At 39.5% G+C, this 27,411-nt stretch overlaps 1 protein-coding gene across 3 annotated transcripts in view; it reads right to left on the bottom strand.

Moving 5' to 3' along the window:
• Nucleotides 1–1,271: 1,271 nt before the first annotated feature.
• Nucleotides 1,272–27,411, bottom strand: part of casc3 (casc3 exon junction complex subunit) — a 43,522-nt gene continuing 17,382 nt past the window's right edge. The window contains exons 2-13 of one of the 3 annotated variants that reach the window (XM_069906824.1): nt 24,766–24,793; nt 24,129–24,181; nt 22,361–22,510; nt 21,000–21,151; nt 17,567–17,743; nt 14,410–15,095; nt 14,112–14,170; nt 12,965–13,133; nt 9,618–9,716; nt 5,473–5,672; nt 4,794–4,916; nt 1,272–2,898 (exon numbers count right to left, since the gene is read on the bottom strand). In XM_069906824.1, the coding sequence (XP_069762925.1) occupies nt 2,857–2,898; nt 4,794–4,916; nt 5,473–5,672; nt 9,618–9,716; nt 12,965–13,133; nt 14,112–14,170; nt 14,410–15,095; nt 17,567–17,743; nt 21,000–21,151; nt 22,361–22,510; nt 24,129–24,181; nt 24,766–24,793 (1,938 nt within the window). In that variant the 3' untranslated portion in view covers nt 1,272–2,856. Of the gene's footprint in view, nt 2,899–4,793; nt 4,917–5,472; nt 5,673–9,617; nt 9,717–12,964; nt 13,134–14,111; nt 14,171–14,409; nt 15,102–17,566; nt 17,744–20,999; nt 21,152–22,360; nt 22,511–24,128; nt 24,182–24,765; nt 24,794–27,411 lie in introns of all 3 variants that reach the window. The other 2 variants (XM_069906823.1, XM_069906826.1) reach the window with 2 other exon arrangements.

The raw sequence follows: 27,411 nt of genomic DNA, 5'->3' as shown, positions 1-27,411 counted from the left end.
AGTCTTCCCAATGAAGTTTTTAAAAAAAAACATACAGGAATCTAGACCCAAGATCTTCTTGCCCACGTGGCTCACAAGATGGGGTCTTTACTTGTCAGTTTCATAGTTTACTAAACAGTACACAAAAAAAAAAGTACTGGATAGTAGCAGAGTGAAGGGGGCATGGCCTGGGTGGTGAGGCCCTTAAGGATAGAGGTTGCTTTCTTAAGAGACCGTCTCTTGTAGATGGAGTGTGGTCTGATGCCCATGACATCGCAGGCTGAGTTAACAACCCTCTGGTTCTGTGCATTAGCACCTCCATATCATAATGATACAATCAGCCAGAATGCCCTGGTACACCTGCAGAAAATTTCTAGAGTTTTTGGTGACATCTGAGGCAGCATTTAAGCTCAACTTTATTCTCATCTCATTGTAGAACTACAACCCAATGAAACAGTGTTCTCTGATTCTTGGTGCAAAAACATGCAGACACACAACCAGACATTATACAAACAATACATGTGCAAGACAAGACTTTATCTATACAAATAAATATTGTTTTGTACACGAATCTCAGATGGTTCGTGCGAGCAGTTCCTTTGGTCATTCTGCATTCTCTCTGCCCGTGGGAAGAAGCTGTTCCTCAGCCTGGTGGTGCTGGTTCTGATCCTCCTGTAGCTCTTCCCTGATGTGTGCAGGGTGGAAGGGGTCATCAATGATTTTACACACCCTCTTCAGACAACAATCCCGGTAGAGCATGTTGATATGTGGCGGGGGGGGGGGGGGGGGGGGAAGAGGAGAGAACTAGACCAATGATCCCCTGTCTGCCTTTCTTATGACACTGTGGATTGACCTCTGATCCATTTCTCCACAGCAACCATACCACCCTGCGATGTGATGACTGAAAAGGTGACCTTTTGCAATACACAAAATCGCTGGGAAAACACAGCAGATTATGTGGCACTCCTGGAAAGCAGTAGGAGTCAACTTTTCGGGTCTGTACCCTCCTTCAGGAAAGATTATTCACTGTTCATTTATAGACAAGATTGTGAAAAGCTGCACAGCATCATCTTCCACATCTGGCAACTTGCTGGGCTTGGAATTACATTCAGGAAAGAAAATGCCAGGGTTTGTAAAACAGTAACTGCAGTAGGAAAATGGTCAGAAAACACTTACACCCAAAACAAGGGTGTTGGGGGGGGGGGGGGGGGGGGTGAAGGGGGAGAATGAATAAAAGCACAGAATTGATCCAAGAGTTTGAAAGACAATGTTCATTCTGGCAAAACAAGCTATTTCCTTTATCCACACTTTATTAAACGGTGTCCACCAAATGGCAACAAAAATATTACTTACAAATCTCCATTTCTAAAAACTAGCCATCACAGTGTTCTGGGGTCTAAATTAGTCACACAACTGATATGTGGAATTAACAAACATTTAAATTTTAAGGCAAAATAATGAAATTATTTTTTATTACATTTAAATTTAAAATTTAACATTTAGAAAAGTTTACACTGAAGTATCTTGACATTTTTAAACTAGAAAATGTCTTTTGCAAAGTAACAATTTCACACATTATTCTGCATTCAACATATAAACAATTAGTCTTAAGCGACTAATGGGTACAAGCTAGACAGACCCCAGGAGTAGTAGATACCTTAATCCGAGCCAACTGCATAAATGCTCTAGTCTGCTAACAAGAAAACATCCAGGTCAGTGGCCTGGTAATAGTGGTGATACAATAAGTTTCACCTCAAAAACTCCCCTGGGTAAGCAACGCCGTATAAATGCAAACAAGCTGTGTGGCAGAATGGATAATGTAATACTACAATTCACTACTCAATCCCCATTCATTAATCATGTCAATAATTTTCAGTCTTGACTTAAACAGAGGGTTAAAAAATAATTGGTCAGTGAAACTTTCCATGCCTGGGCCTGCCTGCCTGCCTTTCTTCTTCATCGTTACTTTGTTCATATATACTGTTTCTATTCATCATATCAATGGTCACACTGCCTTTATATTCAATAAACACAATCTGATCTCAAACAGCACAAACTAACTGCATTTCACCACCCTCTTCCCACCCCCTCCCCACAACTGAACAATTTTTCATTGCAAAACTCAACTCAATGTAAAAGAAAAACATATTTCAGTATCAAGGAGTAGGATTTTGGTGGATATGTACTAAAAAAAATACCATTTGGTATAGTGCACCTTCTATGGAGGTACAGTTGCATTCACAACTAATTTGAGGCTAAGTAAGGCATGATGTAGTTTCTTTTGAAGATGAATAAAGGATAGTTTTTGATCCAATTCTCTGCCTGAAAGAACACAACAAAATGCTAGGCTTGAAACTAAATTACATCTTGTTCTCTTTTCTTATAAAAGAGAGAAGCAGGTTAAACCACTTCCCCATATATCACTAAACACTGGGGGGGGGGGAGTAGTCATTTTAAGAAACTTTAGAATTAAATATTAATAAACATGCAGTGAAAGGTGAGGAAAGAGAAGGTGAGAGAAAATTAACCTGGAAATGAATCAATACCCATCAACATGAAGGATCAGTGGTTGGGAGATTGCTTTACTTATTTTGAAATCATTCACTTAGGACTCCAAATTTAAAATCAGATCTTCACCGCTGGATTTCCACAATGTTACCATTTACAAATTAATAGAAAGCTGCTCAACAACAACCTGTTGAATGGTACAGGGCAAGCCACCAAGGATCGTCAGAGACTGACTGGCAAGTCCTACAGCCAGAGTCTAACAAGAGCCGCAAACCTTTGCAACACTGGAGGCATCGTCAAGCCAGCAGGACACCCAACACATGAACAGATTTATCAACGTGAATTTATTTCAGTTTCAAATCATAGATATTAAGCTTCGTTCCTTTCTTTCAGCTTTTCATTTTGGCTGCCCTAGAAATAAAAAGATAAGGAGCACTTCAGATTGCAACAGTCTGGAACAAAGGTCTATGTTTAGATTTGCAAAACAAATGCTGCAAATGAAAGCCAATTCATTACAAACTACACGAGCAGCACAATTTAGACTTAGGATATCTGGGATAGGGTACCACAAAGACGTGCAAGATTGAAACTGGCAGCACGGTTCTTTATAGTGTGCCCAAAAACATTAAGCGTCTTACGAAGAGATGGATACGCTGGTCATCATAAGCTCTTCCTTGAAAATTATTGTATGGCAAATCTCAATAATTATTCTCACTGTGGTACCCACTCTTAATGTTTAAAGCAGGGTAGCCAACCTTTTAATTTTTAATTTAGACACACAGCACAGTAGCAGGGCATTTCTGCACAGGAGTACGTACTGGGGGTGTGGGTCAATTGGGCAGGACGGACTGATGGGCTGAAATGGCCTGTTACTGTGCTGTATGTCTAAATTAAATTTTGAAAATTAAAAGGTTTAAAGACACCACTCAAACCCCATTTAACAGACCAGATAACATTAGTCCAAAACATTGATAAAAGTAATTTATCACATGGAAGCACTGTGCAAACTGCTCAGTACAGGAAATCAATGCAACTTTTGTGGATAACTAAATCACGATTTACATAATCACACTCCAACTGGGATGGTCTAAAGAAATCTTCATGACACCTCCCAGGTATTTGAACTTTGGTCACTTTCCATTCACAAGCCCCAAGAATATGCTAAATAGGACTTCCAGCCCTTAAGCCTGCTCTATTATACAACAAGATTAAAAAGTGGGTGGCACAGTTGATGCAAAGTTGGTACAACACCAGCAATCAGGACTGGGGTTCAAATCCCGAGCTGTCTTTAAGGAGTTTATAGATTCTCCCCATGTCTGCGTGGGTTTCCTCCAGATGGCCTGGTTTCCTCCTACCATTGGGTGCAATTGAGCAGCATGGGCTCGTGGGCCGAAAGGGCCTGTTACTGTGCTGCATGTCTAAATTTAAGATCATGGCTAATAATGCCTCCGGTCAATTTAAAGATCTTTGAACTCCTGGTATTCAAAAGTTATTGATATTCATGTTTGTTCTCAACTGTGAGCACTTATTGCTCTCCAAGGTAGGAGATTCTACATTTACAATCCTCAGGTAAATGAAGTCCACAGGACATTGATTGGGCAGGAACAAAAAAATATAAAAACTAAAGGCTGTGATTCTCAAATGTGCAACCTTTCTATTTATTAATCATGAGAAACAAAAGTTAATCAAATGTCCTCACTGGCTGGCATCAAAACTTCAAAGATTGCACATTTGAGAATCATAGCCGATGGTTAACAGGAAAGCCCTTGATGTTGCTTTATTTTAAATGGCATCTCTATCCATAGCTCTCAGTGCAGAACAGTTGCTAAAAATAGGCCAGCTCTTATAAAAAAGATATTAATGTTTAACATTTGCATTGTTTAACATGTATAAAACCAATTGGAAAAAGAAAATTCAGGGTAAGATTTTGGGAGAGGGAGAGCCATCAAAGATTATGGGGAGAAGGCCAGGCAGTGGAGGGGAGTTGAAAAATGGATCAGCTCATGATTAAATGGTGGGGCAGACTCGATGGGCAGTATAACCTATGTCTGCACCCATCTCTTATGGTCTTGTAGCCCCAACACCTAGCTTAAGAACAGCACCGGTTGGGATGAAAAGAACAAAATGAAGTATGAATCTTTGATGAAAGGGAGAGAGTGGATAAAGTAAACAAAGGAGGAAAGTGAGGAGAGAAGAGGAAGAGAGAGGGGAAATAGTAACAGACATAGTATTAATTTACAGAAGTCATCTGCATGAATGCAGCTTCAGATGATGCACGAAAACCAGGCGACGAAGGAATCAAGTACCTCAGGTGGCGGTGGTTTAACAGTAACAGGCTGCGATTGTCTTCTTGGAGGTGATGGCTTTGGCAGGACCTGCTGCTGTACAGTGTTATAATAAGTGACTCCACCAAAGACCTGAGATTGGGCCTGAGAACATAAATTAATTTTCAATTTCAAATGTGCAAGATCAAACAATAAACTATACTTCTTAAGAAGTCATTTTTTTGTAGTGAGTGAAAAAATATTGAACAATGGCTTACAACTTAGAGTAAAAGTCTGACGTTTATTATTTTGCACAAGTAGGGCAGTAAATACTTGGAATAAAGGTCAGTGGATGCTTTGATGAATTAATGCAAATTCTGCTACCTCAGCTTAGTCAGAATTTGTACACTATTGTTGTATCTTACAGGAAGCCCTGAAATAAATGAAATCTATTTTTTTGGACAAACAGACACTAATACAAGATGCTAAGAATTGAAGTGCCCATAACTTGGATTACTCTCCATTTTCTTTACAATTCTGGCATTTGTTCTGAAATTATTTCTTGAGAATAAAGAACATGAAAAGTAACATTTCCATTAGCTGCAAACATACTTAATGATTTGTTTTTATGGTTAAAAAAATTCCATACGAATAACAACTGAAAGATTACATGTCCTGATCTATGAACTCTTGCTTAGTAATCAAGTGCACGAGTTCTCACCTGAGTAGTCGGATAAATGTGAGGTGGGAGACCTCCAGTTGGGTATGGATAACTGGGATTTCCATAGTTCATCATCCCAGGTGTGAAGAAAGGAGAAGGTAGCACCGGAGGTGGAGGTGGTTGTCCAGATGGCAATGGAACTTGGGGAGCATAAAGACCAGTGTTGGTTAGGTGACCAGGAGATTGGTGGTGGTTAAAACCTGGAAGTGATAATGATACAAAGGTCAAAAGAATGGGCAGAAGAAAATTCACAAGTCACAAAGTACATGCTGTGGGATTCTGAGAGAGTTCAAGGAAGTAAAAAAAAGGGACCAACAAGCATGCTTCTTTTGACTTGCACGTTTCTGAAAAAAAATATTCAGCACAGTTCCACAAGTGCTCAAGGAACACAGAAATAGACAGATTCCAAAATAAACACCAAGGGAAAGAGATGCTGGTTAGTTGTTACCCTCTCTAGCTTCAGCATCCAAAGCTAGAGAGCAACTCCAGCCAGTTCCAAGTAATAAAAAAATTCTTCCCGTTGGCTACAAAATTCCAAATGAATAAATCAAGCCCCCCCACATAGAATAAACTAATTACAGATTTGGTGGCCACCACACAAAACAAGGTTAATCTTGCCCTTCCTCTCCCTCACTAAGCTCTTTGCCTTTTACACTATTATATCACGTTCCAATGCAAACTCTCTAAGATACTGCATTTTTGGCCAAATTACAGCTCTCAAAACATAACACTGATTTCAACAATTTCAGATACTGGCCTTTTCTGTTTGTATCACAGCTAGCCAGTTCTTAGGAAAGATAATCAACATCTCTCCTATTCCTCGCGTTTCATCTGACCTTCTGAAAAATATCCAGCATCTGTATTGTTTTGTTTCTCGATTTACATTTCTAGTTTTGTTTTCTAACCCCTTATTTTCTTCTCTGCCTCAGTTTTCATTTAAATCCTATTTGCATCTCATTCAGAGAGAACTATGATCAACAAATCTTTATCAGACCTTTTTAGCTGCCACTGAATACAGCAATTTCACATCATCATCTCTCCTACCCAATTCTGATGAAAGGTCAACCTGAAGCAGTTTCTTTCCACCCATGCTAACTGACCTGCAGAGTATTTCCAGCATTATCTTTTTATTTCAAATTTCAGGGATTTTTTAAGCTTTCCACAAAAATTGCGAGGCCTTACAATCTGAAGTTAGCATCACTGACTCGAACACCATGAATTGGTTGAAACAATAATTACCACCTTGATTGCATCAAATTTAGCAACGTCAAACCATTTTATCTGCCTTTTACCCAATTATAGGTGTACCTCTACTTACGATGGGGTTACATTCCGATAAACCCAGCGTAAGTTGAAAAAGAATACAGTACCTACCGATCATCATAGCCTAGCTTAGATGTGCTCAGACCATTTACCGTAGCCTACAGTTGGGCAAATTTATCTAAAAAAAACTATGTTGAATACCTTTTATTCCACACTGAAAAAAAACAATTATAAAATACAACGCCAGCCAAAGCATCCATCAGCCGTTGCACGATAACCAGTAACCAGTCACACCAACACCACCATGTGGTGAATTGTGGAACTACAGTACCAAGTACAGGTAGAGTATTTTCATTAGAATGTGCATCTCTATCGTACCATTGTAACTTACAAAATCCTAGGTCAAACCATCATAAGTAGAGGAATTGAGTATAGGAGTTAGGATGTTATGGTAAAGTTGGATAAGACATTGGTGAGGCCAAATTTGGAGAATGGTGTGCAGTTTTGATCACCGAACTACAGGAAAAATATCAATAAGATAGAAAGAGTACAGAGAAGATTTACTGGGATGTTTCCCAGACTTCAGCAGCTAAGTTGCAGGAAAAGGTTAAACAGGTTAGGACTTTATTCCCTAGAGCATAGAAGAATGAGGGGAAATATGATAAAGGTATTTAAAATGATGAGGGGGAATAGACAGAGTAAATACAAGTAGAGATACAAACCAGAGGACATGAGTCAAGGGTGAAAGGGAAAAGTTAAGGGGAAACATTGGAGGGTATTAGATTTAAAAAAGGTGTTGCCAGAGCTACTGTAATGGCAGTGCTGCTGCAGACCCGCGTAGAGCAGGTAGTGGAGACACAGCACTCCTGCGGGGCCCAAACACCCAGTCTGATTGCCATCGGCTCTGTACAGGTTTTGAATGGCCCATTAAAGGAACCGACGGTAATTTTATTTGGCAGCACCCATGAGATGTTGTTACGGAATGGGTTAATAAAATTATGATGAAATATATCTTAAAAGGGGAAGATTCTGAGGTTTAGTTGTTGGATCACATTTCACAAACATCTCAAGTGCCTTGTAGGAGTGGGCTTCATGTCTCCAAAGGGCTTTGCTGAGTCAATGGGAGGTTACTTGTGAGAGTTTTACAAGTAGGTGTTAATGGATCAGCAGGTTTGTACAGTCCCCAGGCTCAAGAACTGAACTTCTTTTGCTATTAAGACTGGTCCCAGAAGTTTAATTGCTGGTTGAAGGTTGCTGTTCCAAGAGGGGTCACGTGGTTTTGCAAACAGGAAGAAAACATTGATTCTTTGGGAGAGAGACAGAGAGACTGCAAGTTTGCAGATCTGTTGCACGACCCCATTTCAAGAGGGGTTTTGAGTTCCGAATTCAGCCTATTACAAATCACTGTAGTCGATTGCAGAGACTGTGGCTGGTTATTGCGTTTCTCCTGAAATAGGGGAAAAAGAAGAACTCTGTGGTAACTTGGAAGAAGGTTATCTTTTGGAAAAACCCAAAAGGGGGCAAGTTTCTTCAGCAAGACACTGGAGTGGCTGATTGAAGGAAATCAGTTTGTGTGTGTCCAACGAACAACAAATCTCTCTCTGAAACCAACAAAGATCTTCCTGAGTGGTAACAACTTAAGTTAAAGCACCAGAGCCTGAAGATCATAAATGTTTAATTCTGTGCACAGTATGGAAATTGCCCGATCCCAGTGAACTTGGAGAAGTGAAAAGTGAATGATTGGACAGTGAAAAAGAACTTTCCTGAACACATACACATGTGCTTAGAATTAGAAAGGGGGTTAAGTTAAGAGGCAGCAAGGAACCACAGAAGCTGTGGGCTGCTAGAGACCAGGATGTGAGGGTGTCGAGTGCGCCGAAGGGTTCCTGATCATATCAGAGGTTCGAATCGGGAGTTCAGGTTGCCGATGGTTTGAACTGGACTCTGTGTAGCTGCGGAAGCATTGAATCCACGGACACTTGGACTCTGGTGGGGTGGGGGGGGGGAAGACTCTTGCTTCTCTTTCTTTGACTGCAAGAGGCACTTCAGGCAATTTCTGCCAATGGCGAATCTGTCTGTCTTACAGCAGGAAAAAAGTGAAATATGACACTTTATTACATGACAATAAATTGGATCTTGAACTTTACATATAAAGAAGTGCAAGTGTGGAACAAGCTGCCTGCTTAAGGGGTGAATGCAAGCTCAATTTTCACATTTAAATTTGGACATGTACATGGGTGAAAGGGGTATGGGTATGGAGATCTCTGGACTGGGTACAGGTCAGTGGGACTAGGTACAGACTAGAAGGGCCAGTTTCTGTGTTGTAATGTTCTAGGGCAGTGGTTCTCAACCTTTTTCTTTCCACCTATGTCATTGGTGCTCTGTGATTAGTAAGGCATTACTTAAGGTGCTATGTGAGTGGGAAGAGAAGGTTGAGGATCACTGCTCTAGATCCAATTGTGACTGAAATATTTTGCTTGTGAAAAATGGTCATTGGTCCATTTCCTTTGGAGTTCTGAAACCATGCACATAACAAGTCAATTAGGGACTATTAAAACAGTGTTTTTTAAACTTTTTCTTTCCACCCATATACCACCTTAAGCAATCACTTACTAATCACAGAGCACCGATGGCATAGGGATTACTTAAAGTGGTATGTGAGTGGAAAGAAAAAGGTTGAGAACCACTGTTCTTGGGTTCTAACAGATTCCAAAAGATAAGCATTGAAACAAGGGTGATAAGACAACATTCTCAGGTAATCAAATGCAAATCTAACTAGATAATCCATATTTGTAGCTTTTCAATGAAAATTAAAAATTTCCCTGGCTTGCCAAGTACATCTGAATGATATTCTACATCCCATTCTTGGTTTAAAAGAGTACCTGGATGAGGAAGATGCATATCCGGTTGGACAATCATGCCCTGAGGTGGCAGAGGAGCTGGATTTTCACTGTGGGTATAAATTGGTCCTTGAAATTGTACTGCAAACAGGAGGCATAGTTTAGATTATGTGAACAGATTACTGATTCAGAAACAGAGCATTTAAAAACTACTTGCATTACCAAAGTCATTGGATTTAGGTTAATTTAAGAATATTTGCATAATGTTTCAGAATTCCCTTCCCATAATGTTAATGATTTCATTTACTATTGAAATCACTGCCTCTTCTTTTCCAGGAATGCCATCCTTGAAGTCCAGCTCTGTAACCTGAAATGTTGACCGTTTCTCCTTTCAGGCTCGATATCTGAGGTGTCGAGCGTTTCAGCATTTTAACCGTATAACCACTTACAGCACAGAACAGGTCAGTTCGGCCCTACTAGTCCATGCCGTAACAAATCCCCACCCTCCTAGTCCCACTGACCAGCACCCGGTCCATACCCCTCCAGTCCTCTCCTCTCCTCTCCATGTAACTATCCAGTCTATCCTTTCATTTCAGATTTTCAGTATCTTTTTTAAAAAAATGTAATTAAATGAATGAATGGTCATTTTAAAATATCTAACTTTTTTGTTACAAGGTTAATCAGTTTTCTATGAAAAGCTATTTATTCTTCATTGAATTGACTGCCAAAGTGTGGAAAGAATGACACACACCCAAGAAGTCGAAGTTGAAGACTAATTTATTACACTGGTCTGCTCATATTTTCTCACCGCTACTGACGACAGGAGCTATGTCACAGCAGCGCCGGCCTCAGCATTCCTGCTATTGCTCGTTGTTTCCCCACTGTACGGGTCATCACCTGGGACGAAGGTAGATGGCCCCCGTAGGGTCTGTGCGGTCACCAGCCATCTTGTGTACCAGTTTGCATTCCAGTTAGCAGGGCACTACACGACCCCCCCACCCCCCCCAGAACTGCCAATTGGAGCACTGTCCACCGCTTTCGGTGATAAAATTAATCATACCAGTGAATTCTGATAACCCCTTCACCGTGCGGGGTTTGGTGAAGTGACAAACAACCTCTATCTTTTCAGGTAGGGGTTTCGCTCCGTGCCTGCTGATCAGATGCCCCAGAAAATAATTTCCAACCCAAAATGGCACTTAGCAGGATTTATCATTAGTCTAAATTCCTGCAGCTGGGTGCAGTCACCTTAGATGGGCCACGTGCTCTGTGTGTTTGCAGCTGGCGATGAGAATATCGTCCAAATAGATGAATGCAAATTGGAGATTCCGGCCCACCACATCCATCAGCCTCTGGAAGGTCTGGGCTGCATTCTTAACTCCAAAGGGCATTTTCAGGAACTCAAAGTCCAAAAAGGGTAATGATGGTAGTTTTAGTGATTTCACTGGGATGGACTGGGATTTAGTGATAGACCCTGATGAGCTCAACTTTTGAGAACACCCTACCTTGGTGAGAATGTGGTGCCTTACCCTGTGCTTCAGTTCGACGGAGGAAAACTGACACCACGATCGAAGAGAACTCTGCTAGGATCCGTGTAAATGTGTTGTTGGACAGAATAACGGAGTCGAGGTGGGGGGCAGGTAATTTGGCTTCCCCAGGGGCATTGTTTGAAAAGTCCTGGCGTCACCCTATTAATAAAAAAAAAACCTGGAGAGTCCGAAGGTGCGAGTTAATAGCTCATTGAGGGCATTGTATTTGCCTTGCTCCAGAGGCTGCCACAGGAAGTCGACGACCCTTGCTGCTGTGTCCTGGTCAAGCGAGTTCACCACGTAGTAGTAACGTGTGTCGTCGGCGTTGATCTGTCGGAGGTGGAACTATTCGAACCATGTGTCGGCAGCTTCAACAAAATAGTGTAAAGAGCTGCCTGGTCTGTCATCTTTGGGTCTAACTAGCGATTGAACCTGCCGGGGTCATCAATGTAGCGTGCGCGCTACCACGAAGTGTGGAAAGAATTACACACACCCAAGTCAGTCTGGTTTATTGCACTGGCAGCCCTGCTTATATTCTCTCCTTGCTGCTGATGACAGGAGTGACATCACAACAGCGCCAGCTTTGGATTGGTCGGCATTCCCACCATTGCTCCTTGGCCCCTGAAGGGTCTGTGCGGTTGTCGGCCATCTTGTTTTCTGGGTCGCACCCCGGTTAGCGGCTGCAACACTGCCTTTCATTTCGCCTCATTTACTTGAATGCATATATCCAATAGATAACTCAGCAATTAGTCTCTTTCTTTGATATGCATTTATGATTTTAAAGTTAAATGTAGGGGATATAATAAAGATGCTTGCATATGACACAACATGGTCGACAGAAAGGGCAAAACCCTTCGATTCCTTACTCAAAAAAGTTCAATGGAATATAATCCAGAAAATGAGGCAATACACGAGGTATGAAACATGGCAAGGGAATACACAACAAATAGGAGACTAGTGAGGATTATGGAAACAGAAAAGGATATTGTGGTGCATGTTCACAGATCTTAAAAGATAATGGCACAGATAACTGAGGTTAAACTGCATATGAAATACATCCTTTTATTAGACAGTTCTGTAGAAGATCAAGGTTTTGCTAAGACTTCATTCTCCATTCAGTGAACGCTGCATCAAGATCCAGCATTTCAGGAAAGATGTGATTATATTGGAGTGGGTGCAAAGGAACTTTACAAAAATATTGCCAGGGACAGAAAATTGTACTTGTTAACTTATCTGACTTTTCTTCACATTTTAGGCTTAAGAAATAAATGAGGGATGTATTCATAGAAACTTGAGGGGGCTGAACAGAGTAATGATCCATTTTTAATCAGCAAAATAACAGAGGCAAAGATTTAAAAGAACTTGGTGGAAGGATTAGAGGGGAGAATAAGGGGAAAAATACTGTTAACCCAAAGGTAATAAGGGGTCTGAATCTTAGTGCCTCAAATTATGGTAGGTGCATGTATTTGCATCAGATTTTAAAATAACTGATGTGTATGTCAAGAACTATGACTTGCAGGCCATTTATTATGTGCCAAAGGCAAGATTGGGCCATATAAGCATTTCTTCAGCCAGCATGAACATTATGAATTGAATGGACTCAATTTTTACGATACATTTCCCAAGATTTAACAATATGGTGATAGTTTTACACAAGAACTCTAAACGTACTCATTTATGAGCTAGAACTCTTTAAGACGCTCAATCTATTCTCAAAGTTATTTTATTGATCCAAATGAAAAATTGATTCTTCTTTTAAATGGGATTCCAAGCCAAATTGTGAATTTCCTACTGGTATTTTATTTGACAAAGAAAATAATTTGAAATTTGAGGTTTAAAAAAAACCTCAAACATTCCCCTTACACGTGTCATAATAGTGTCCTTCCACGAGGCCAATGTGCATCGGAGTGGGCCCTGGAGCTGGGGCCGGGCCCAGAGCTGGTGCAGGAGCTGGTGGTGGAGGTGGGGGCGCTTCAGGTACAGGTCGCTGTCGTTGTGATGAGTAACGTTTTGCCCGCCTTGCTTGGCTGCCCTGCGAGACATTCAATTAGGAAGCCACAGATGTCAAAGTTTCAATCACTATTTTATAAAACAAAGTCATGCACCATCCCCCTCTTTTTCTACTCATGTCCTTATGGATCATCCCTTCAGCATCACTAACACTGCAGAAGCGTCACCTTGCACATTTAACAAGTTCAGGTGATTTTTAATATTCATCACATACATACAGAAGTCATTGTGCTTTAGATAAATTTAAAACCTATAGTTACATTTTGGTAAACCAATGGTACATTTAAAAACAAAATGTTTTTTTCCACCCTGTTGCAAAGTTTAGTGATTATGGACCATCATAGTCCACCATAACAATGTTTTAAAATCTATACGTTAACTATTTTATCCAGAACTTTACAAAGTTTGTTCTGCAGGAGTATGCACTCATGTGTTGAAAGGGGGAAGATGCAGTCTGATGTCCTGTACAATATTATAAAGCATAAAACAATATAGCACAGGAACAAGACCTTCAACCCAAGATGTCTGTGCTGAACACAATTCCTGTGCCATGCACGATTCCAATTTAAATGACACCTCTTCTGCCTGCATAGGATTCATATTCCTCCATACCCTGCATATTCACGTGTCTATCTAGAAGCCTCTTAATCACCATTATCTTGTCTGCTTCTAGCCTTGCACTTGGTTGAACTTCCAACCAAATTAACCAGCTTCTGCCATTGCATGCATGTGTCCCCATAATAGTGCACAACTCGACACACATCCACAAAAGCTGTATTTTCTAATAATACTTCCTTAAATGGTTCCCCTTAAAAAATGCAGGCAGCAGTGATAATATCCATAGAAGCAAACACTTATGGAATGTTTGAGAAAAATTATGCTTCAAAATTAATCCTGTGTTCTACCAACAAGTTTATAGTTAGTGATCAGACTATTTGGTTCCACTGAATTACATGTTAGTTTAAATATTATCATAATTATACAAACTTATTTATCTTACCATTTCTTCCACTCTGTTATATTGAGCAGAAGCAGTGATGTGTAGCGCATTGGGAATTCCTGAAAGAAACACAATTTTGCATTGTATGCAACAATTACTAAACAGCATAGTTCGAGGGATCAAGTCATCACACAATGTATTATCAATGACCAGTCATCTCTGCTCAACATCATGCTGTATTAGAGAGAAAGTGAAACACCCTCGCACCATCAAGAACACTCATAATAAACATTGCTGTAGTACTAATACAAGTCACCTCAAATGCTCAGGCAGAAATTTAAATTGCATCAGAACTTACCCCCAAGTTCTCTTGGTTGCACGTATTGCGATTGACTATTTGGAGTCCAGTTTTTCCCTGACAAATTAATTTGGGTCATCTCACATTCTAGCCCAGTCACAGGAGAGTCTACAGGTGAAGTCTCCCATGAGCCAGCTTTTGATGTTGGTGTGGGGGCAGGTTGAACGGATATCTGTTGAGGTGAAGCAACCAAACCTGGGACAGGAGTATCATCCACAGGCTTTCCTACCTCAGGAACTTTGCTCCTGGTCCTTCGAATACGAGAATAGGATTTCTTTTCTATTGTTTTCTCTGGTATCTGTGGTACGTTCTCTGTAGGAAGAGATTGGTTTTGGATGGATCCATCTTCTCTTGTCACACCATTACTCTTCACTGATAGTAAACTGTCTGTTACAATCACACTTTCTATTGTGCAATCACTGTTCTTTGCATCCATTTTATTTTCACTGGTGGACAATTCTGAAGAGTGATAACTTCTTGAACTGTTTATTTCAACTGGTTTCACATTCTCGTGATCATTGTTATAAGAAACATTTTTAGAGTAGCTTTTTGCTGGAGATCGCCGTTCTGGCCCTCCCATCCTTCTGTTGAAAGTTCTTGCAGGAGGAATGCTATTTGTGCTTTTACGTAGGTAAGGCCTTGGTGGTGGTTCATCCATCCAATCGGGGTCTCGACTTTGAGGACTTCTAAACCTTTCAAAAAAAAAAGGGAACTAAGCATCAAGTTAACCTTTTATATACATACAAATACCAATTTTAGTTATCCTCCAAGGACTGTGTGCAATTCTGGTCTCCTTACTTGAGGAAGGTTGCACTGGTTTTGGAGGCGGTGCAGAGGAGGTTCACCAGGTGATTCCAGGGATAAGCCTATGAGGAGAGAAGGAGTTGTCTGGAACTTTACTTGCTGAATTTTAGAAGAATGAAAAATACAAAATTATGAAAGGCATAGATAAGATTGAGGTAGATGTTGTTTCCATTGGTGAGGGAGACCAGAACTAGGGGACATAGCCTCAAGTTTCAGGGTAGTTGATTTAGGACAGAGATGAGGAGGAACTGCTTTTCCCAGAGCGTGGTGAATCTGTGGAATTTGCTGCCCTTTGAAGCAGTGGAAGCGACCTCAGTAAATATATTTAAGACAAGTAGGGGAATGAAGAGATATGGGGAAAGGGCAGGCTCATTTCTACCCATCTATCATCAGATCAGCCATTGAATGGCAGGCTGGATAGTCTTCTCCTGCTCCTATTTCTTAAGGGCGAGCTCATTAAAAGAAATCACTGGATAAGCTTCCAGAAAATAACAAAAGTTTCTTAAATCTACAAACACAAAAGTAATCAAGTACATAGATCATGCTGGCTTTCTGTTACACAGATTTTGCTACACTAAGGCTTGCCTCAACTTGCTCCACAGAATTACACAGCATGTGGCATCCATTTGGGCCATCAAGCCCAATGCCAGAACCCAAGCACTCAAATTCCATTCTGTCACTCTTTCCCAACAGACACACAAAATATTTTCCTTCAGATACCTGTCCAATAGCTTTTGGAAAGAGAGCAGGCAGGTGGGACCTGAAACATTAAATGCCTTTATCGCCACAGAATTTTTCCTGACCTCATGTGCTTTTAGAATTGGTTTTACTTTATTTGAAAGCTCTGGCTGAGCCCCCCCAACAACAAGCACCAGATCACGCCTCACATCATCTGCTGTTTTCATGTTTTTGCTGCTGAATCGAAAACCATTTTTGTCTTGCTGTCCTTGATCAAATTTTTCCAATCTTCTTTGCTCAAAAAGAACAATTATAGTTTCTTCAGTATAATCCTGTTGCTGAAATCTCTGACCCTTGGAAACATTCTGGTAAATTTCTTCCACATCCTTTCTAAAACCTTCACATTCTCCTTTGAGTGTGGCAGCCACAAATGATTTCATGGTTATACAGGTACACGATACTTTATCTGGACACCTAAAATCCAGAAAGCTCCAAAATCCGGCAAGTGGGGACCAGCGGTTGGGGGAGGTGGCCGGGCGGTCGGGGATGGCGTCCGGGCCACCGAGGGAGACTGCCGGGCGACTGGAAGGGGGTGGGGATGGATAGGCAGCACAATTTGGGAGGGCTTTCCGAAATCTGGAAAAATCTGAAATTCGGAACACACTGTCCCCCAAAGGTTCCGGATAAAGGATTGTGTACCTGTACCAGCACTTCATGTAAATTGAACATCACCCCTCAGCCTTTAGACTATTTACGAAGCTCAGTATTCCATATACTACGATAGCTCAGTGGTTAGAGCACTGGTGTTGTAAAACAGGGATCGCGATGGCGAGTTAGTTCCTTGCTGGGGCCTCATTTCTGTGAGGGGCGCTGGACAAAGTGGCGACTCTCCGTCTTCCTTATGGTAGACAAAGTTAAAGAATTTCATGTCTGTTACATTCTAAATGTCGTATTACATAATAATGGGACCTTTAAGTTCTACTTCACTAACTTTTCACTAACATATTTCAGACCATTTCACTCAGCAACCAACACCCGCACCCGCCCCCCACAAAGCTGTGATAGAACCTGTGCCACTGAACTGTCTTCTCACTCTTTCATCTAAGGTGCTTATACAATTCTCTGTATTAATTTTCAGCCCATTCTGCTAACCATTCTACTAGCTCTGATTTCTCACAATATACACCAGCTTATTCACCACTCACACCCCCCCTAAAAAAAACATGGTGACGATTGTAAATTTTGCTGCCCAGAACATCCAAATCAAAGCCACAAATATTTATCAAAAGGACAGACATCCTTGTCAATGACTAACCCCCATTATCTCCCATAGTAGTCCAACAGCAGAAGTTTTTCTCAGCATACAAAACCAGAAAACTCCCATCCAATCTTTCAGAAACCTGGTATCATTCTCTCAAGTTACCACATTGTAATTCATCTCCAAACCTTCCTTATGCTGCAAACTCTAACTTCCTTTCTTAGTTTTATAGTTTGTACCCAAGTAGTACACGCTAAGAGGAAAGAGTGAAGTGTACACCATTATATGGGAGGGAAAAATGGAAGCGTGAAAGGCATGAAACATTGTGAATAATTATTGATTTAGGAATTATGACCACGCATTTTATATATATTTCATCAGCTTTCTCAATGTTCAAATTCTCAAAATTGTCCAAACCTCGGCTTCCTAATCCTTCGTGGCCTTATTTCATCAGGATTTCTGTCTGACCGAATGTCATAACCATACAGGGAAATAAGTTCATCTCTGGATTTAGGTGCTTGTTCATCTTCCTGGAATTTATCGTGCACCCATCGACCTTCATCTTTCCATAGCTTGCGTTGTCGGACTTTGGGCCTGGAGAAGAAAAAAAAGAGAAAAACAATTCAATGTTTGTGGAAGCACCAGCCAAAATTGAAAACTGAGCAGACCAGAGTATTGATAGTTGACAAGGACTCAATGGGCCAAAATGCCAGCTTCATTGCTATACAACTCTCTGAAGTGGTTATGTTAACATCCAAACTTGTTAAATTCCCTAATTAATCACATGCATTAAAGCACTCATAAATGACTTATACTGTACAAGTTCCCTTCTTGCTGCAGTCTTTGACATACGAAGCAACCATTCTCCTCGAAAGCCTCTAACTCAATGGAACAGCTGTTTCCAATTTAACTTTTAGATATCAAAGCAATGACTTCTCATTCTGTTCCATTACTATCCCAAAGGAACTACCTCTCACTTCTTCCATCATTATAACACAGCCTTTGGTGTGCCCAAAGTCATCGGGCTTGCTTTCACACTTTAAATACCAAACCCGATTGATTCCTCCACATCCCATGGCACCAACTTGACATTCAATCTTGATTAATCAATTCATAAATTAATCAAAAGGAATGGAGGGTAACTCACGTTGTCCCATTGTTTTAAAAAGGCTCCAAAAATAAACCAGGTAATTATAGGTCGGTGATCCTGTCATCAGTAGTGGGTAAATTATTGGGAGGAGTTCTGAGAGATAGGATATATAGGTATTTGGACAGTCATGGGCTGATTAAGAATAGTCTGCATGGCAGGTCATGTTTAACAAATCTTGTAGAGTTTTTCAAGGAGGTTACCAAGAAGGTAGATGAAGGAAAGGTTGCGATGTTGTTTGCATGGACTTTAGTAAAGTCTTTTACAAGGTCCCACATGGGAGGTTAGTCCAGAAGGCTAGGTATGGACACTAGGTAGAGAGGTTGGAAACTAGACTCGTCGTTGGCTGTGTGGGAGAAAACAGAGTGGTAGTGGATGATTGCTTCTCAGACTAGAGGCCTGTGATTAGCAGTGTGCCTCAGGGATCCATGTTGGGATTATTGTGGTTTGTTGTCTATATCAATGATCTGGATGATAATGTGATAAATTGGATCAGCAAGTTTGCTGATGGCATAAAGATAGGAGGTGTTTGGACAGTGAGGATGATTTTCAAATCTTGCAGCGAGATCTGGACCAATTGGGAGAATGGGCCAAAAATGGCAAATGGAGTTTAATGCAGACAAATGTGAGGTGATGCATTTGGAAGGGCAAACCAAAGTAGGGCATACACTGTGAATGTTAGGGGACTGAGGAGTGCAGAGGAGCAGAGAGATCTGGGAATACAGATACATTATTCCCTGATGGTGGTATCACATGTGGACAGGATTGTAAAGAAAGCTTTTGGCATTTGAGCCTTTATAAATCAAGATATTGAGTATAGGAGTTGGGATGTACTGTTAAAGCTGTTTAAGATATTGGTGAGGCCAAATATGGAATATTGTGTGCAGTTCTGGGCACCTAACTACAGGAAAGAGTGCAGAGAAAATTTACTACAATGTTGCCAGGTCTTCAGGAGTCGAGGGAAAGATTAAACAGGTTAGGACTTTATTCCTTGGAGCGAAGAAGAACGAGGGGAAATTTGATATAGGTTTACAAGATTATGAGAGGTGTAGACAGAGTGGATGCGAGTTGGCTTTTTCCGCTTAGATTGGGGGAGATAAATATGAGAGGTCGTGTTTTAAGATGAAAGGGCTTTAGGGGGAACTTCTTCACTCAGAGAGCAGTGGGAGTGTGGAATGAGATGCCATCTGATGTGGTAAATGAGGGTTCACTCTTAAGTTTTAAGAATAAATTGGATAGATACATGGAGGGTTATGGAATGGGAGCAGGTGGGACTAGCAAGATGGTCAGCACAGACTAGAGGGGCCAAATGGCCTGTTTTATGTGCTGTAGTGTTCTATGATTAAGTCTCAATTTTTTCAAGGAAAATAATTGCAATAAACCTTAGACACTGCCACTAACTTCATACCGTTATCATCAATTCTATCCACTCCCGTCCATGACCATTCATACCCAGATCTATTCAATCCTTGACAGAGCTCATTTTCCCATAACCATCCTCAGCAAAAAGAGCACTTGCATTCCTTAATGCGACTTGCTTTAATTCATTTCTTCATCATTTTCAAAATTATCCACCCTAATACACATATTTCTTAATGACATGGGAAACCACCATTTGGTCTACCAAGTAGATACCTACTCTCAGAGCAATCTTATCCTTCCACTTATGCCCTACTATACACTTACAACCCAATTGGCACATCGTTCTACAGTTAGGAACAAAGAACCTGGCAGATACTCACACATTCTCAGGAAGATTGTGCAAATTCCATGCAGGCAGAGTTCATAATTTAATTCCAGTCTCTAGAACTGCAAGATAGCTGCTCTTTCTACAGCTCCACTGTGCTGTTTCCTCCATACTCTTGGCTCAGCCATGTAGGGAGTGTATCTCTCTTATCTGATTGCTTTGACTTGTTGGGTCCATGTTCTGGAAGTCTCTCAATAATCCTCTTCAACCCACCAGATTTCTCTTCAAGAAATTCTATAAATCAATCTTAGAGATCGGGGCACAACTAGAACATGCCTTTATTTTGTTACCTTTATTTTACTTAAATTACTCCTCTGGGTAGCATCTTGGATCACTTTTCAATAGTAATGAACTTCATGGATTCAAGATAATGTAGCTAATGCTGGCATCAGAAATGTTATGGGAAACAGCTTAATGTACTTGCCAGATCTTGGATTAGATGAGTGATCAAAAAAAAACTATTAATACTATTAATACACACACACACACACACTATATATAAATATATATATATCTCTCTCTCTCTATTTATTTATATATATTTTTTTATATACACACACACACAAGAATCACAGTACGGAAACAGGCTATAATCGGCCCTTCTAGTCCGCACCAATTTAAGTGCAACTTCACTAGTACCACCTACCTGTTCTGATACAACATGGAACAGTGCTTCCCAGGTGATCAATGAACCTACTAACCCATGGGAGAAAACTGGAGCCCAACGTAGATATAGGGAGTATGTACAAACTCCTTATGGACAGCAGTGGATTTCAACCCGGGTCGCTGAGACTGCAATAGTATTGCTCCAACTGCTGTCCTTTATATAGAGTTTTCTTCTTCAAATAAGTATGATCATTGTTGATTACAGGGTCTAAGACATTATCAACAAATATCAATTTACAATTTCATATTTTCTCAGTTCCCTTGGAACAGACTCTAGTCTGATGACAAACCTCACTTCCTCTGGCTCAGTGTGTCCCCTTAGGTCATGCTCAAAGAAGAGTCCTTTCCGCGGAATATACGCAGGATTTTTCCGATCCTCATCATCATCCAATTGCCGTCTGTTCTTTTTACCCATTTTATTTTCAACAGGTTCTGTGCTTTCCTACAGGGAGAAAATGTAGTACAAAATGATATCTTTAGAGCAGCAAATACCAGATTACATCACCCAAAATACACAAAATGTCCTTGGGGTCTGGGCAGGGTGCATGCAGAGAGAACTGGACCACCTGTGGAAGAATCTACAACTATGGAGGCACAGTTTAAAGGCTACACAACTTCAAACTCTACAGCACAGAAACAGGCAATTCAACCCACCTAGTCCATGCCAAACTATTATTTGGTCTAGTCCTGTTAATTGACCTGCACCTGGACAATAGACCTCCATACTCATCCATGCACTTATCCCCATTTCTCTTAAATTTTGAAATAGAACTCATCTACAAATTCTGCTGGCAGCTTGTTGCACACTTTCACCACCCTCTGAGTGAAGAAGTTCCCCTTAACCCATGTCCTCTCATTCTTATCTCAATTAACCTTTGTGGAAAAAACCTACTTGCATTTATCCTATCTATACCCTTCAATTGTGATTACCTCTATCAAATCTCCCCTCATTCTCAGTGCTAACCTATTCAACATATCCTTCCAATTTAGCTCTTCAAGTTCCTGTGGCACGTTTAGTGTAGCAGTTAGCGCATTGCTTTTACAGCGCCATCGACCCAGGTTCAAATCCAGCACTGTAAGGACTTTTTACATTCTCCCTGTATCTGCGTGAGTTTCCTCTGGGTACTCCAGCTTCCTCCCACCCTTCATAAGAAACAGAGTTGGAGGTTAATTGAGCGGCATGGGCTCGTGGGCTAAAAGAGCCTGTTCTTGTGCTGTATGTCTAAAAACAATGTAGCTTAATGATTATCCTTGTAAATTTTTCTCTGCACTCTTCCAATCTTACTGATATATTTTCTGACAAAAAAATACACATAATACTCTAAATTTGGCCTCACCAATATCTCACACTAACTGCCACATAACATCCCAACTTCTGTACTCAATATATTGATCAATGAAGAAGAAGAATATGCCAAAAGCTCTCTTTACAATCCGGTCTACGTTTGGTGCCACTTTCAAGGAATTATGCATCAGTATTCCCACATCTACCACCCTCCGCAGTGCCCTATGTAATTTGTACTTTTCTCTCTTGTGCTTGTGATATCTATATTATTTTGCATATATTATCATAATAAATAAATTACTCTGTTAGACTTATTATCAAATCTATCTGTCCTGACAATTCTGAACGAGAATTATTTTACGTTACCTGTCCATCGCCACTCTGTCTCTCTCCAGTAATCTCTCTTTTCTCTTCAAGCTTTCCCTCTTTTGACGATTCATCCTCATTCCCTTCCTTACTTGTTCTTTTTGTTTCCTCTTTTGGGATTTCCTCATCACTATATTCTTCATCATCTTCCTACAGACAAATATTTGCTTAAGCATGGTAAAAAGATTTTATGATAATAAATATTTTTTTATTCAAAGTGCAATGTTCAACAAGCTACTTTTTCTTATACAGCTCATTGCTCGATGGTATCGTTCATTACATGATCAAATGTTCCCACCGTTTTGCTCAAGCCTCAAAGGAGGAATGCAAACACTGTTATCCTGTCCCCAACCTATTCTCCTCAGTGCAGTGCCTTTGACTGCCTTCTACCAGGCGCCATATGCCACTTGCTCAAATGGTCATTGTTTATTTGCAAATCATCTAAGTGATCTTGATGGCATGTGTTCAACTTGTATACAGATTTGTACATTTACCACAAATAATCACTGTACCAATAAGATTTTAGGATGACATGTTGTCATCTTCCACGTGAACAGAGTGACAATACCAATCTGGAAAAAGTCAATTTGGGAACAGCAATTCAGACCGTTTCAAATAAGAGCAAGTCAGAATTACATAGTATGCCAGAAATTAATTTTTATGTTATAGGCTTAGAAATTAGCATTGCGCATTTACTTAAGACACAGCATATTGTTTTATTCTCTTGCATCTAGCAAGTTAGCACTTTTCCTTCCTGCTCCCAAACCCACTCTGAATTTTTGCCCAATTAAAGTATAAATTCAGCTCATAGAACATGGATTGATTTCAAGTACAAAATGCATTTGTTTTGACATTTTCTGTCAGGCAATAATCCAAATCTTGTTCCACAGTTTGAAACTACACCAGTCTGTTCTCTTACCACAGTTGCAATTTCTCCTGAATACCCAAGGATGGATGTACTCTAAAACAATAATTTCTCACATATTATTTGGACTGCACCTCATTCCTGAATCATTAAAAAAATGGTATATAAAGTTCAAAATATTCTAAATTATATTTTCATTCATGTACTTCACATAATACAATCTCAAAAACTAAAATAACAGCAAATTTAAAAATCTGATGTAATTATTTTTCGAAACAACAAGAGGGAGAAACAGAATTTAAAACCATCATATGAAAAGAATCAAGAGCAGAACAAGTTTTTTTTTTAAAAAGTGAAGTTCTGGAAAAGTGGATAGAAACAATCAAAAAACTTTAGGAACATAGGAAAAGGTTCAATGAAATCAGATGATAAAGCAATTTCTCACCAAAGAGAAACCTGTCAGGAAGAACAGCTCAGGAGTAGGAGCCAGAGTACAGCTGGAAGAGAGCAACTAAGTACTGTAAGGCTACAAAGAAAGAATGCATTACAGGGAGAAGACAGGGGAATGGAGCTGAGATGAACATACATCAGCCATGATTTGAATGGCAGAGCAGATTTCAATAGACCAAATGGCTTATGGCTTTTATGGACCGCCCTAACCTTTGACTCGCAAATGACATGCAAAAATAATAAAACCCCAAAGTAAATCAGCACTACTTGTTATCAAATAAGATAAGCCAAATGAAGATATATTATTGGTCGCATACAAGACAAAGAACTGTACCTTTGTCACAACAGTATCCCATCTTAATAGCAGCAGCCCAAGTGCAGTATTCATAGATAATCTACCAACTGCAGAAAGCCTCATCGTATAATTTCAGTTTATAATCACTGGCTACTTACTGATTTCCGAGAACCATTCTCTTCAGCACTTTCATAGTCTGAAAGAACAACAGCTGAAATTAAATAGAAATGAGCACATTTATTATGGAAGTAATAACACCAAGGTACACAACAGGATCCATCAAATAAACACATCTCTTTCAAACCAATTGCCTACTTATCCAATTCAAGTCATCACCAAACAAATGGAGGGATTAATGCAGGTCTTAATGGTTCAGTGCACCATGAGATTTGATATTAACGGTCTTCAATTATATCCTTGTTTATTTGGCATTCGCATCAGTGCAGTTATTAAAGGAGAAAAATACAGTATGGATTGCTTGTGTGTCTGGATGAGGAGATGGTGAAATGGAAACTGCTGAATTTTGTATAATGATTCCTCCCGAAAAGAGCTGTGAATATCATGGTTTGAGTTCTAAAACCCTCCACAATAAAACTAGTTGTCGTATGCTACCTTTGGAGAGGAAGAGGAAATAATTCATTTTCTTACATAAATTGCACACAATCCAAGCTCAGTTATTCAGTACAATCCCTGTTCAAATTCAGTGCAGGTAGGACAACAGCAGTGTTCAAACCATTAATATCTTAATGTTTTATAACAGAAATTATAAACCTGGTTTCTAGTCATGGTACTCACCATCACCTTCTATCCCATCCTCACTCTCCTACAAAAGAAAATAATTTCATTAGTCCTCATCTGGCTTTTCAGTGCATGTGTTTCTTGAGCATTACTACAGCTGATATTTAACACCAGATGTACCTATTCTGCCCCGCCAACTCATAAATACAGGTTAAAAAAAAATGTAGCACGAGCAAGTAAAAGGAAGACATTTCATCCTTCTCACCACTTTCTCAGTTAATCTTCATTTGCTTTAGTTTTTATTTATTCCATTCCCAGGATCTGGGCATCACTGGCAAGGCTGGCATTTATTCTCCTTCCCCAACTATTCATAAATTGGCAACTGGTTGCCTTCACGAAAAACTGAAGTCCTTCCAGTGAAGATGCCTTTGAGAAAGGAGATCCAGTGTGGACCCAACAAATTCTATGACAGGATGGTGTACAACTTGGATGAGAACATACTGGTTGTGTGTTCTCACACTCTAAAAAACCATCGTCTCTCTTGGCAGTAGAGGTTGCAAATAGGATCACAGAAGCAGCTCATCTGATTAACTGCAATGCATTATTGGAGATGGTAACCACAGCACCCAGCTACCGTGAAGGGAATGAATGCTTAGAGGAGTGGATGGGGTATCATCAAATGGACTGTTATGCCTTAGATAGTATTGGGCTTCAAGGGTTCTTAGATTGCCACTCAACCAGGCAAGCTGACTGTATTCCATCATGTTCATTGAGAGACAAGTCATTCTCTGCAGGACGCCAACCTTCTAATCTGCTCCATTGTCATAAAATTGATCTTGTTGTTCCAGCTGATCAATAGTGTCCAGAAGGATATTGAATGTGGAGGACTCAGCAATTGTACTGCCATTGAATTACAAAGTAGTGAAGTCCCTCTTGTTGAGCATCAGCATTTTTATGATGTAAACTTTGCTTGCAAATTATCAGCCCATGTATGAATGGACACGGACTGATTCTTTTGCTTGGAGTGATGAATGCATTTAAAGTTATGCATGCGGTGAACATCCCCACTATTGATCTTACAGTTGATGCAGCTGAAAATGGTTGTGCCTAAGACACTGTCCTAGGAAACTACTGCAGCAATATTCTGGGCCATCTTTACAATTAGCAACTCTTAACAGTGGACTAAAAATTCTTAGTATCAACTGAAAATGTCTCAAGATGACAACTAATGTAAAATTTACAAGTGTCATTAAAATAACTTGGAAACAGTATTACTGAAAGGTTACTCTGATTAAAACACAAATTATATAATAAAATTTAAGTAGCAGAAAATTTTAAAGACCTGCCAAATGATCAAAAATTATATTACAGTGTTGGTTTTAGAAGTCAAAGACTTCTAAAATAGCATTCATCAAAACTGTGCAAACATAAAGTGACCCTCACCATGTGGATGCTGCAAAAAAATGTTCATAAATTGCTGGGTTTTTTTATCATTAATAACAGGCCTTGAATCATTTAAACTTTTATCTTGATAAATAACGACAAATTAGCAGTGCCATGGGTTTTCAAAAGTAATCTTTCTTGGACTATCAAACAAATATTCAAGGGTGGCTCTTTCATGTCCCATACCATTGGTAACTCTTGCAGATTCAATACTGGAGTCAAAAACTTAAAATGCACATGTGTTTTTATTATTTGGATATCTGAATTTTAACGTAATGATTGGGGATATTTAAATATGGTATTGGAGCTTTTATTGGATAACTATTCAAGAGTAAAAGGGAAAAATGGTGGAAGAGTACTAAAATTGAATTGTACAATGCTTAATGAGGTTTGAATTTTGTTTTAAGATGGTGGTTTATGGACTAATATGATGATAGATGTGAAGTTAGTTGATATTTGGTGAAAGTTTATCTCTATAGAGAAAGTTTTTTTCATCTTTTTTATCATGCTACAATTTTTTTTTAAGAATTGATTATTGTTTAAGAATTTTTGATAATGTTACTAACTTTACTAATTTTTTTATATCAAGTTTGAGTTAAATATGTTTAATCTTAACTCTGTTTGTTAAATATATGCATTTAAGTTTGATTTAAATATGTTTTTTAAGTCTGATATCTTAGTATTAATTACTTTTCTTTTTGTTAGTATTTTAAATCGGTTATGTTTTTGTTTTTTTTTGTAAGTGGGTTTTTTTCCCTCACATATTATTAACTTTATTAATTCTACACTCTTTATTTTGGGGGGGGAAGGGGGTTGGACTAATTTGAGTTGGGTTATTAATGTGTAATAATTATTGGGGAGGGTATAGTTTATTTAGATTACTGATACTGTATTGTAATTTTATTATTTTATTCTTAATTTTTTTTAATGTAATCCTATATGTTATTCATGTGATAAAATCTTAAGTTTAAAAAAAAACTTAAAATGCACCAAAAATAAAGAAATATTACAGTACAACTCCGATTATCCAAAACGGTTGGGACCAAGCCCATTTCAGATAAACTTTTTTTTCCCCTCAGAGAACTGGTCATTTTTAAAAAAAAAACAGCAAATCACTTGTAACAGTGTTTCAATAATAAACATGGTTAGGCTTTTTAAGCATTAAAGTTTAATTCTCACCAAAAAAAATGCTGACCGTCGCCTATCACCAACACTTCCCCACTGAGGTCCACTGCTGCCGGCGCCCCAAGGTCCGGAAAA

Source organism: Narcine bancroftii, chromosome 12 (assembly GCF_036971445.1).
Source record: "Narcine bancroftii isolate sNarBan1 chromosome 12, sNarBan1.hap1, whole genome shotgun sequence".
Classification (NCBI taxonomy): domain Eukaryota; kingdom Metazoa; phylum Chordata; class Chondrichthyes; order Torpediniformes; family Narcinidae; genus Narcine; species Narcine bancroftii.
Note: the sequence above shows the minus strand (reverse complement) of the source record. Positions and strands in the feature narration are given on the sequence as shown.